The sequence below is a fragment of the Coenobita brevimanus genome, unplaced genomic scaffold (genome assembly GCF_032717465.1).
Source record: "Coenobita brevimanus isolate Jiangsu-jjx unplaced genomic scaffold, ASM3271746v2 jjx.HiC_scaffold_2779, whole genome shotgun sequence".
NCBI classification, from domain to species: domain Eukaryota; kingdom Metazoa; phylum Arthropoda; class Malacostraca; order Decapoda; family Coenobitidae; genus Coenobita; species Coenobita brevimanus.
Window position 1 is genome coordinate 99,976 of NW_027643740.1, and position 13,276 is coordinate 113,251.

Below are 13,276 nucleotides of genomic sequence, written 5' to 3' on the forward strand. Positions count from 1 at the left end.
TTTGGTGGCGATGCGGGGGTTGTGGTAGAGGTTAATATCTTACCAGCGGATGCCAAGATTTTATCAGCGGATGCCAAGATCTTACCAGGGGAAGAAGCCAAGCTCTTACCAAGGGATGAGGCTGCTAAGATCTTACCTGGGGAAGAAGCCAAAATCTTACCAGAGGAGGAGGCTAAGATTCAACCACGCTCTTTCTCGTGCGGGACAAGCTCTGTGACCTTACAAGCGGGCCAGTCCGTTCCCTTAACCTCCCTAACTATCCCTACGCCTATCCCAGCCCACTATACTGCCGCTGGGTAGCTCAGGCACCCATAAACACAGTTATACGCGTCTACTGCCCAATTTTCAACGTTTACAGCAGTCCCCTGTGCCAGATGGACCGTTTGACCATATCCCAGAATGGCTTGGACAATCTCAGCGACGGGATCTCCTACTGTGGGGGCGGATACATTGATGTCACCCTGAATTCAAACCGTTTCGTGGCCACCTTCATCACTAGCGTCAAAATATTCCCCTACAGAAACAATGGATTCTCCTGTATTCTGACGGCCATGGCGAGGTACTGTACTTGTATATGTCCTTTGCCTCAGTTGTATATATGACTTTTTTTTTCATACAAGATGGTGCATTGCATAACCCTCCTCTTCCACTGCACCGAGAGATTTATTGCACTTTGTGGGGACGGCTTATTCAACGTTATCAACGTTTAGTGTGGATTATCTCTCCATTTTCTAATTTCACTGTGACACACGCCCACACCAACATACTCAGCTGCCCCTGCAACACACAAGATACCGTGAAATGCATAAATCATTGAACCCTATTGTACACAGCATAGCAGGCTTCGTAACATCTCTACCTAAGCGATTTTATCTGCATCTTATACATCAATATCCCTTGAGGGGATATTTTCCCGCATCTGGTCAGGTCAGGTGCGGCTAAGGGGATGGGTCCACTATGATGTGGCAGGGGTAAACCAACTCCTCTGTCGGGCCCTGCTGAGGATGTCGCTGCTTAAACTGCGCAGTTGACTCTCGTGCGGTGTGGTGCGGTGAGGATCTGTCCCTTCTTCCCTTGGGGCTATGATACGAGTTAATGTGAGTGTTTAGATGAGTAACTACCCCCGCTAATACCAATACACCAGTCCTGTATGAGACAGCCCTAGCATGTATTCAATATGGACGGTAGGTGTTAGCGCCGAAATGGTGACATGTAGAGGTGTATGGTAAGCAGGAGGACTACTGGGCCTTGGGAGCAGGCTGTGAAGCCTATGTACAGGGTCGGACACATTAAAAAAAAAAAAAAATATGAGTGTGTGGTCCTGTCTGGGCTACCTGCCTATCCTTGAGGGAAGCAGCCTAGGTATATAGATAGATAGATCCTCTTGTGTATTGTTGGTGCAAATTATGTCGATATTAAACGACATGAATACCATACGCGATGATGATAAGGTGTAATATGCAAAATAAATCGTAGAGAAAAGGGTGCTACGAAGCCTCCAGTGCTGCTCAGAATCCAGCCCTTAATTTTGTATACAGTACAGGATGGTCCGTAAATAGCGCTCTACTAGAAACTCCTTTGGCTCAGTCTGCTAGTCTTGGCCAAGTGTGACAATGAGAGTAGGAAGTGAATACATTATGCAGAGCAGGCATTGACAATGACACTGACTGAGCCGTGCCCGTAACGCACGAGAGATGGCCAGAGGGAGTAAATGAGGAGAGTTATATATTGTCTGTCTATAGCCATACGCCTTAATACCGTAAGGGATGGCCACAAACAAATCGCCTCCATGTCGCCCTGTTTCCTGCCCTCCGCCTAACTCATAACCCCACCCCTCTCTCTCTCATATACTTCTCCACTTCATTCCCCCCATCTCATCCTCGGTCTCCCCACCTCTCTCGTCCCCTCCACCTAGCTCACATACACTCTCCTTGTTAGTCTCTCACTCACCTTCCTCTCCACCCTGTATTCTGGCGCTGGAGAGAGACACCTTCACGTGGTGGCATCGGTATGACCTTAGTCCACCATCCTCCTCTCGGAGGTTAGAGAGGGAACTGAGGGGGACCAGTATACCCGAGCAACATCTCCCTCCTCCCCTTCGGTATCACCACATGAAGGCGTCTCTCTCCAGAAAATAGATACAGCCTTCATCAACCCATTCACTGCTAAATATCCTTCCAAAGCTGAAAACAATCCTTTAATGGTAACAAGGGTAGGATAGACATGTAACTAAGTATCAGGGCCCTTCTGTTAATGACCTGCCCCATGGTATGGTGCCAGGTGTGGTGTGGGAAGGTGATTTGGTGTGGTGTGTGAGAGGGCGGTGTGGTGTGTTGTAAGGTGTGGTGTGTAGTGGGAGGGCGATTTTGTGTGGTATATGAGATGGTGGTGTGGTGTGTTGTGAGGCGTGGTGTGGTGTGGTGTGGGAATATCGATGAGAGTAGTTTATCGTAGTTTACCATTGCTCACCGCTGCTGCCAGTATCGATGGAAGTCGCCGTAGACAGACGTAGAGAGATAGGGAGGTTGGTTGTAAATTGTCCAAGTACCACCATTATAAGGTCGTGAGGCGTCGTATGGCTCGAACTTGCCGTTGCTTAGTAAAATGATGTGCCGTCGACTAGAGTGAAAAGGTACGCCTCTCTTTCTCACCTTCTCCCTTTGTGTATCACAAGCGAGGTGAGTTACAGAGCACTCTTGGGTTACGGAGTTAATTGTACACAGTTATATCGACGCGTGATTGACAACGTAACGTAGCGTGATGGCAAAACCTCCTAGCTAACCCCATCTCTGTCTTCCGCCCTTGATCGTATTTTTGGGCCCTCTCTAACCTCTTCTCTCAGGCTGTCTCTCAGGTTCTCTAATCTTCCTACACGTGATTTGGGACTTATATCCCCCTCTGGCTTCCAGCTAAAGTGTGTGGGCATACGTGTGCGCACGAATGTGCGCGCGCGCGCGTGTGTGTGTGTGTGTGTGTGTGTGTGTGTGTGTGTGTGTGTGTGTGTGTGTGTGTGTGTGTGTGTGTGTGTGTGTGTGTGTGTGTGTGTGTGTGTGTGTGTGTGTGTGTCGGTCATGTTTCCGGCACATGATCAGAGCTGTTTGGCATTCCTGATTAGTCCGGGACAACCAGATTGTGGATATACATTATGTGGATTGACATTCCTACTGAGAAGCTGTGTATGTCTCCTGCAGACACTACATCCTGCACATTGTGATATGAGATATATACTAGTGCCTATATAATGCCTACATATTGGTGATTTTGTGTGATGTGTGACAGGGTGGTATGGCGTGTTGTGAGCTGTGGTGTGGTGTGCGAAGGTGATTTTGTGTGGCATGAGAGGGTGGTGTGGTGTGTGGTGAGGTGTGATGTGGTGTGCGGAGGTGATTTTGTGTGGTGTGTGACAGGGTAGTATGGTGTGTTGTGAGGTGTGATGCAGGCTTGGTTCCACGTACAAGTACTTGTGCTTGTACTTGGACTTTACAAACTTTTGAGTACTTGTACTTGTATTTCCACTTAAGTACAAAATTTTGAGTATTTGTACTTGAGATTTTAAAAATCAGTGTACTTGTACTTGGGCCAAATGTACTTGAAAAATCAAGTACTTTTAAGTACTTTTCCAGTACAGTACAGTAATAATCATATAAGGTACATTGCATAAGTACACTGTAATTTAATAACAATAACTGTTTTAACTATGACATTAAGCAAATTATAATAAGTTTTTTAGTTGTACTGTTTGCTTTACTAAACAGTATGTCTGTCAATTATTAAATACTAGTGGTAATTCTATTATTTCCATTGTAGCTACTACTGTAGGGTAGTAGTACTATCTGGCAACTCTGGTGCACACACTTCAAGACTGAACAGGCAACAACATGTAGACTTTCTTCCTGTCTGCAACCTGGTCACTACTGTAGTTTAGTCTTTCAGTAGCCACCATTTATAGCACTACGAGTGGCATCATGGCATCACCTAAGGATTCAGGCATATGGAGCCACTTGAAATTACCAGGATATACTACTGGAACATTCAAGACAGTCTGCAAGCAGTGTGATATTGATATATCAAGCTCCAAAAATGTTACATCCAACCTTTACAAACATATGAAAGTAAGCACAGCTTGCTAAGGTTAACAAGTAGTATTAGTAATAGTAGCACCAACACCCCCGCCAACTAAAAGAAGAATTTGTATAATACCCAATGAGTAATCCAGCTTCCTTCTATGCACATGGGGCAGACAAAAAGTAAGCCCGCCTGCAGCCGGCTTTTATTTTATTTTCTAGGTGTTTTTCAAAGTTTTAGGGAGTTTTTAACAATATTAAATTCTAAAATAATATTGTAGGACTTCCAATGACTTTCGCAGACGAGTTTACCCTTTCACTGCCTCTACTTTCTTACATGCACGAGGTTCAACCTGTTTTTCACTCCCCAGCTGTATTTTTTATAAATTTGATATTATCTACATCATTTTTAAGACCGGCGAGGGGTGGGGCGACAGCCCTATGGTTAGGTTAGGCTGTCAGATTAGGTTAATGACAATAAAGTTGTCAGATATATATATATATATATATATATATATATATATATATATATATATATATATATATATATATATATATATATATATATATATGTGCATCTTAATAGTTATTTTTCCCTTTGTTTCAGCGGAAACACAGTGCTTTATATGAGAGGAAAGTCAGCACTCGTGTCAACACTACTGGGACTAGCCAGTCAACCACGGAATGCTTTGTTACAGTGTCAGACCCAAAGAAATGTGCGACACACGATGCTCGTCAAAAGTAACTTGATGATGCACTAGTGCTCTTTGTGGCATGTGATCTTGTGCCTTTTTCTGTTGTAGACAGCCCTTACTTTAGTGGTTTACTTATTGCAGCTGACCCTCGCTATCAGATGCCAACACGCCAGGATTCCCCGATACCACTACTGACACAAATGATGACACTGACTTGGAAGATGATGATCTTGATGATTTTGATGGTGCTGATTCTGCTGAACTGTTTGAAGAATTAGCAACTGAGCATAACTCCTGCTTTGCTCATACATTGCAGTTGGTGGTAAAAGATAGCCTAAAAGATGCAGGACACTTAAATATTACACTCAGCAAAGCATCAAAATTGGTATCTTTTGTGCATAGGTCAACAATAGCCACAGATGTTCTGGAAGGAGAAAAAAAATAGATCAGGTTGTGCCACTCGCTGGAATTCACAGGTGAAGATGATCAGATCTGTTTTGCGAGGGCCAGAAGAAAAGCTAAGTAGTTTGGATGGTGCCCCAACCCTTGGAGCATATGATCAAAATATTCTTCAAGATGTGCTAGAAATTTTTGAACCATTTGAGGAGGTCACTGACTGTGCCCAACGACAGAACTCTGTTTCCTCAAGTCTAGTTATTCCTTGTGTACGGGGGCTCAAGTTTCACCTAGAGCAGATGCAGTCAAAGTATAATAGTGCTCTGGTATTTGAACTGAGGAAGTCAGTACAGAAACACCTACAGCTGAATGAAGATCGAAAAATATATTAACTGGCAACCATATTTGAACCAAGGTTTAAAATGGATTGATGTTCTGAAGAGGAGGAAAAGGCGAACCTGAAGTCCTCTGTCATAACTACAGCACAGTTTATGGCCAAAGAAGCTACAGTTCCTGCAAGTATGAATCCCGGCACAGAACTTCCAGAAGATAATCCAGGGCCCAGTTCAGGGAATTCTGAACCAAAGAGGAAGAACTGTTAAGTTTTATGGCCACCCCAGCTCAACAATCAACAGCTGTAACAGAGGTGCAGGAGTCCATTAATACTGAAATTCAAAGATACCTGAGTCAGCCATGCATTTCTGATGAAAGGGATGTAGCCTACTAGTATACTGAAAGGAGCACATGGAGACATTTCCAACTCTAGCAAAGATGGCACAAAAATACCTATCTGTCTCTGCTTCTTCTGCACCTGTGGAAAGGATCTTCAGCATCGCTGGAAAAATCTTCCGCCCGCACAGATATCAGCTTGCAGACAAGAATTTTGAGTCTATGATGTTTGTGAAATCCAGTGATAAGTCCTACAGGTAGCTAGTACAGTATTGGTAATGGTATCAGTACTTTGAAAAGCAAATTTGGATGACCAGTTAACTCTTACGTGCCTGGTGTATCCAGCTGAATGCCACTACCCATGGGGGCGGGGAGGGTTTTTTAATAAAAAAGTTGAGAAATTTTCATGTGTTACTATCTATAAGCATTGAAATTAACTGGATATTGTACTGTACATATTCCAAGATTGACTTTCATATTGAACACCAACGATGACCTGACCACCATTTTGTGTTGAGGTTTTGTCATATGGCCACTGGCGTGGCTAACTGCACTTTGGCCTATAAATACAAATTTGTCAGAACACGGCTCAGCAAACTGTTTTAAGACATAAAGAGTTTGGTCAAATGTGGATTTTTGGTGTTCAAACAAGGCAAATAAATGTGTGATAACCTGCCCTGTAACAAGTTGCAAACTTTAACTTCTGTAATTGACAGTTTTAGAGCAACCACAAACGTTTCACAATGTGGGCATTAAATGCACCATCCACCTGGACCTCTCACAGGTTGAGCTTAGTACAGTATTTGTTAATGTTTAATTTTCCGACATTATTGCTTACTAGGCAAATCATTAAATTCAAACTAAGGAAATTATAATTTGCTTGCATATTTTTCTAAACTGCAAGTATCACACTTCTCGTTTATAGCGCAAATCTATTTTGTATTATTAAAATTTGTATTATCAGTTAAACTAGAAAATTGACTAGAATTTGTCTCATTACCTTTACCTGCGAGTTGGCCCACTTCTGATCACCTTCACTCACAAAGCCCTATGGGCATCTCTTGCCGCCCTGTAGGTAGATCTTCACCTCCCTTAGGCGCTGTGGGCCGAGGTTCACTGTCTAAAATCTGAGAACTACACAGATAGGTACTTTTGTGGGGCTTAACTCTATTCATTTTAGTAAGATCACTGTATTATATTACCATAATATGCTTCTTCACTAGATATTTGTTACTGAAATTGAAATAAACATGTCTATAAAAAATAATAGATAATCTGTTGAAATGTACTTTTACTTAAGTACACTGTCAAGCACTTGGACTTAAGTACTAGGCAAATCTTCTGTACTTGTACTTTTCTTCAGTACTTGTACTTGTTCACAAGTACTGGCACATGTACTTGGACCCATGCCTGGTGTAATGTGTGGTGGGAGGGTGATATTGTGTGGTGTGGTATGTTGTGAGAGTGGTATGGTGTGTGGTGTGGAATGGTATGGTGTGTGGTGTGGCGTTGTTTGGTGTGTTGTGGTGTGTTGGGTGGTGTGGTGTGGTGTGGTATGATGTATGGTGTAGTGTGGTATGGTGTATGGTGTAGTGTGGTGTGGTGTGGTGTGGTGTGGTGTGGTGTGGTGTGGTATGGTTTGGTGTGATGTGTGTGGTTTGGTGTGGTGTGGTGTGGTGTACTTGGCTAAAGTTGCTGAAGTCTACAGGGGTGAAGCACATCATGTCTGAAGCATGCTAGTGCGTGACAGAGGGACGGGGTAGTTCCTTAAGATTCATCCCCATCTAAAAAATACATCAGTGCATTGAGTGTGTGTTTTTTTTTTTTTCCAGTCAGTGCGTATTTTTCACTTAGACAACCACTAGTCGGTTTGTCTTCATCGAACAGAACTGGGGCACTCCCACAAATTGCATGCTAATTTGTGGTTGCATGAAATTCTGAGTTATGAGGTAGGAATGAGTCTCCCTGGTTGCTGGTTAAATCAACTGACTACACGCGGCCATCAGCTGCGCTGCAAGGGGCTAGGGACGTTCGTCAGGTTAGAATAAACACGTTGTAGTTGGCCTGTCTGCTACCTACAACTCTCCAGGTATTAACTAAGTCTTCTGTAATTCCTCAGATCAGGCACCACTCGTCCCCGACCTCCTACGTCTTCGCCACAGACAGGGCAGTGCGGCCTGAAAAATCCATCCAGGATTGTAAACGGCCAGGATGCTGGGCAGAACGAGTGGCCGTGGCAGGCAGCCGTTCGCAACAAGGTGATCAACGCGCTATTTTGCGGCGGAGTGCTGATTGCCGATCGCTGGGTAGTGACGGCTGCCCACTGCGCTGCACACTACCCCATGGATCAGATCTACGTCACACTTGGAGACCATTGGAGAGACCCGACCAGACCGACACGGTACACCATTACAGCGCAGGTCTCCAAAGTCATCATACACGAGGCCTACGACAGGCAGACGGTGAACAACGACATAGCTCTCCTGGAACTGAGTGAGGCAGTGACCTACAGTAACGGCGTGAAACCAATCTGCCTGCCCTGTTCCGTCACACCACAGAAACTCGAGGGACAGAACGGGATCGTAACTGGCTGGGGTGCGACGTCCTCTGGAGGATCATTCAGCGAGGTGCTACAGGAGGTGGAGCTTCCCCTGATGTTCACTGCAGACTGCCAAGGCTACCTAGGGAACGTCGTGACCTCAAACATGATCTGCACCTACAAGCACAACCACGATGCCTGCCAAGGAGATTCTGGAGGTCCTCTGGCTTGGAAGGGAGAAGACGGGAGGTATTATCTCGTGGGGGTTGTGTCCTGGGGCTACGGTTGCGCCGGTGTGGACACTCCCGGGGTATATGCTAAGGTCACCCACTACCTCGCCTGGATTCAGATAAAGACGGGTATCACTGTATGTCCGTAGAGCCATAACTTACCAGCAACCACATACAGACGTGAGCTAAAGGTTGTATTCTAAGTTGCTTTGGAGATTCCACAACCCTTCTTTCCGAGCAATTATTTCACACATATACACCTTAGCACCGTCTGGTTGCATCTGAGATTTAGTAGCATCTCTTCCTCGGCTACCTGTTTGCATATTACAACTTAATATCGTCTTGTATGCTATTAATGTAAAATATGTTGATATAACGACGATATAAATAACAGAGAAGCGAATCTTAGGTATAAAAAGCAAACTAAGCCGCTCAAGAATATGTGCCAGAGATGGGATGGGCACCTATGAAGTAAAAAGGGAATATGGCACGATAACTTACTACTGCATCAAACATAATAGTTGTATATGTAGGTATAGATACTGATTTCATCCTTTTGGCTATGTATGGTTTCTCTTAATAAAATAGTCTGGAAATAGAAGTAACAAAACATCTAACTTTGGCCATCAGAGTACCAGCACCACACAATATGATACAATCTCAGTGTACATTTGTGCAGAACACCGTTATAATGTACAGGAAAATAAATATCAATTGTTCATCGTGTATCATTTTCTAACGACTTTAGTACCGTAGTTTATTTTGGTTTGGTCTATTTATCTATTTATTTTTTTATTTACTTTTTACTGCCTCCTGATCATCTGATTCAGTTCTAAAGCAACCTAGATTCAATCCCTTCACTGAAATGTTTTTTTTAACATACGATTATTCTTGCTATCCTCAGACGATTTTATTAGACGGTTGTTTTTGTTTTTTTATTCTAGACAAGAGAGCTATCAAACTGAAGGGATTTGATATAGCCTTCAGTAACTCAATTTCCTACCAGAAGTCCTTCATAAGTTAAATAAAATCAACTGGTGGTAGCAGGAGTAGGCTAAAAACAGATGTCATTAAATAATAATAATAATAATAATAATAATATCGGTGGTAATAGTAGTAGTAGTAATAATAGCAGTAGCAGTAGTAGTAGTAGTAGTTGCAGTAGTAGTAGTAGCAGCAGTCTCTAAGAACTGATCCTAAGTTAAGCATTAAATATTCTAATGATTCTAAATAGTAGAAATTTGAGCAACTAAACTCCCAAGAAACTAAGCAATATAAGGATTCTAAGCAGTGATTAATCTAAGCATTCTAAGCAGTGACGATTCTCAAGCATTTGGATTCTAAGACAGCAAACAATCCTAAGTAGGGAACATTCAAAGCAGGGAACAAGTAAGGATCTAAGCAGTACCATAACGAGTCTAAAATCTAAGCAGTGTAGATTCTAAGACAAAAAGAATAATCCATTACAGCAAGGATCCCAAGTAGTGAACATTCTCAGCAGTCAAAAAGTAAGAATTCTAACCAGGAAGGATTCTAAGCAGATCTAAGCAGTAAGGAGTCAAAGGGATGAAGATTCTAAGCAGGTCTAAGCAGTAAGGGGTCAAAGAGATGAGGATTCTAAACAGGTCTAAGCGGTAAGGAGTCAAAGAGATGAAGATTTTAAAAACCGAGAATGCAGAATATTCTTGAGAAAAATAGAGAAGTGAGAATCCAACGGTACAGCTGGCCATCCCACCGATATTACTGAGGAGCTGCGAGGCTGTCTGCATGTCCCGTTTGGTCAACGTCCTCCTCCTGACTCAATCGCACCACACCCTGTTAATAGTAGGAGTAGTAGTAGTGATGCTGATGCTGGAGTAACAGAGGGATGTGATAGTGCAGTAGAAGTGACGGGAAAGAAAAAACGCCGTCGCTTTCTAGCGCTACAGGGGGATTGTTGGAGACCGATGTGGTGGCAGTGTATTTGTTTACGTGGCACTTTTGCTGAGCTGGAGCAACCCTTTAACAGCCATCAGTCCACGCCGATTCCCGTATCTATCAATGATGCTACAGTGTGATTAAATCAAAACATATATTCTTTCCTGTATCCTGTGCTTACCATTTCACTGTCTACCTGGGTCTGTGGATGTATATACAGGATGATCCACATATTTTCTCTCTTATTTCTTAACTGACCGAATCTCATTTGTTGTGGAGACGACTCGCGTTACCAGTGTCTACCCCGTCTGACGACATTATTAATCAGCCATGCAAGCGATGTGCTTACCGGCAGAGCAGACAGGAGCCCGAAAAGGATTATCTGAAGCTGAAAATTATGTAAGCTAGATTATAACTTTTTAGTCCAAGTTCGTTAAAAGAAAAATTCTCTCTCTCTCTCTCTCTCTCTCTCTCTCTCTCTCTCGCTCGCTCGCTCGCTTTTCAACTCCAAGACCACTTCAGCGCCAAGACCATTTCTACGCCAAAACCATTTCTATGCCAAGACCACATCAACACCAAAACCACTTCTATGCCAAAATCACTTCTATGCCGAGACCACTTCTATGCCCAGACCATTTCTATGCCAAAACCACTTGCCAAGACCACTTCAACACCAAGACCACTTCAACATCAAGACCATTTCTATGCAAAGGCCACTTCTATCCCAAAACCACTTCTACGCCAAGACCACTTCTATGCCAAGACCACTTCAACACCAAGACCACTTCTATGCCAAGACCACTTCAACACCAAGACCACTTCAACACCAAGACCACTTCAATGCCAAGACCACTTCAACACCAAGACCACTTCTATGCCAAGACCACTTCAACACCAAGACCACTTCAATGCCAAGACCACTTCAATGCCAAGACCACTTCAACACCAAGACCACTTCATTGCCAAGACCACTTCAACACCAAGACCACTTCAACACCAAGACCACTTCATTGCCAAGACCACTTCAATGCCAAGACCACTTCAACACCAAGACCACTTCAACACCAAGACCACTTCAACACCAAGACCACTTCAACACCAAGACCACTTCAACACCAAGACCACTTCAACACCAAGACCACTTCAACACCAAGACCACTTCAACACCAAGACCACTTCATTGCCAAGACCACTTCAACACCAAGACCACTTCATTGCCAAGACCACTTCAACACCAAGACCACTTCAACACCAAGACCACTTCAACACCAAGACCACTTCAACACCAAGACCACTTCAACACCAAGACCACTTCATTGCCAAGACCACTTCAACACCAAGACCACTTCATTGCCAAGACCACTTCAACACCAAGACCACTTCAACACCAAGACCACTTCAACACCAAGACCACTTCAACACCAAGACCACTTCAACACCAAGACCACTTCATTGCCAAGACCACTTCAACACCAAGACCACTTCATTGCCAAGACCACTTCAACACCAAGACCACTTCATTGCCAAGACCATTTCTACACCAAGACCACTTCATTGCCAAGACCACTTCAACACCAAGACCACTTCATTGCCAAGACCACTTCAACACCAAGACCACTTCATTGCCAAGACCATTTCTACACCAAGACCACTTCATTGCCAAGACCACTTCAACACCAAGACCACTTCAACACCAAGACCACTTCAACACCAAGACCACTTCAACACCAAGACCACTTCATTGCAAAGACCATTTCTACACCAAGACCACTTCCACACCGAGACCACTTCATTTAAAATATCAGTTCCATCCAACAAGTCATCCTCACCAAAACTCAGAACTTTTCCCAGTATTGTGTTGAGGAATAAAGCCCGTAAAACAGATAGATAAATAGATAGATAGATAGACAGATAGATAGACAGACAAACAGACAGAGACAGAGGAAGAGACAGACAGACTGACAGACACAGAGTAGGAGGAGGAAGAAAGTAAGCCTTACAGGAAGGAGAGAAAAGATGCAGGGAAAATCAACACGAGATGAAACAGCTGGTAGGAATAATATTGACTCTTGTACTTTCACTCAATGGCCATGAGACGCTGAGAGACAAGTAAACACGAGGGAATGGTAAGAGGGGAGAGAAGAGGGATGGAGGATCTGTGAGAGAGAGAGAGAGAGAGAGGGGGGGTGGAGGGGGGAATCCTACGAGAGAATGGTATGAGAAAAGCAGACAATGATATTTACATCTTAAGGGGAAAATTACAAAGACAAATAATAGGAAAACTTTCCATTCTCGCCACTATCGCTACCAAATCCACTCAGATACTGATGAAGGAAGCGAGTTGATAGCAAGCTGGGGTAGGGAATAAGTCTGATATTAATTTCTTTATATCAAACTTTATAGACCTTCATTAAACTCATCGACATGTCACAAATATATTCGTAGTTAATTTCTTATTACCTGTCTTGAATGAGACAACCCTAACTTATATTCAGCGTGGACGGTGGACATTAGTACCGAAGCGATGACAAATGAAGGTGCGTGGCACGCAAGAAAACTGCTCAGTCTTAAAGAACGGACCACATAATCTTTGCTAAATCCAACTACTTCTTCATCAGTTATCATTTATCGTGCCATCAGAAGCGCATTGGTCCATGGCTGGATTACCAATACACACTTCAGACACTGTATTTAAGGTGAGAGTGATCCCTAGACACTGAGTGCCAGAGTGTTAACAGTAAACCCTAAACATACTCCGGATTAAAG

The 13,276-nt window shown here is 43.5% G+C and overlaps 1 protein-coding gene across 1 annotated transcript; it reads left to right on the plus strand.

Moving 5' to 3' along the window:
* The first annotated feature begins 266 nt into the window (after positions 1-266).
* On the plus strand, positions 267-8,832 carry LOC145390059 (chymotrypsinogen A-like). Its single transcript, XM_080265135.1, has 2 exons — positions 267-559; positions 7,944-8,832. Exons 1-2 carry the CDS (start codon positions 375-377, stop codon positions 8,740-8,742), a joined length of 984 nt encoding a protein of 327 aa, XP_080121261.1. The 5' UTR covers positions 267-374; the 3' UTR covers positions 8,743-8,832.
* Positions 8,833-13,276: the final 4,444 nt, after the last annotated feature.

What these genes read in the sequence shown, in the direction of transcription:
- LOC145390059 (XM_080265135.1), top strand. Translation starts at nt 375, where the DNA reads ATGGACCGTTTGACCATATCCCAGAATGGCTTGGACAATCTCAGCGAC. An exon ending in ATTCTGACGGCCATGGCGAG is followed by an intron (nt 560 to 7,943) that starts GTACTGTACTTG and finishes GTAATTCCTCAG; the next exon opens with ATCAGGCACCACTCGTCCCC.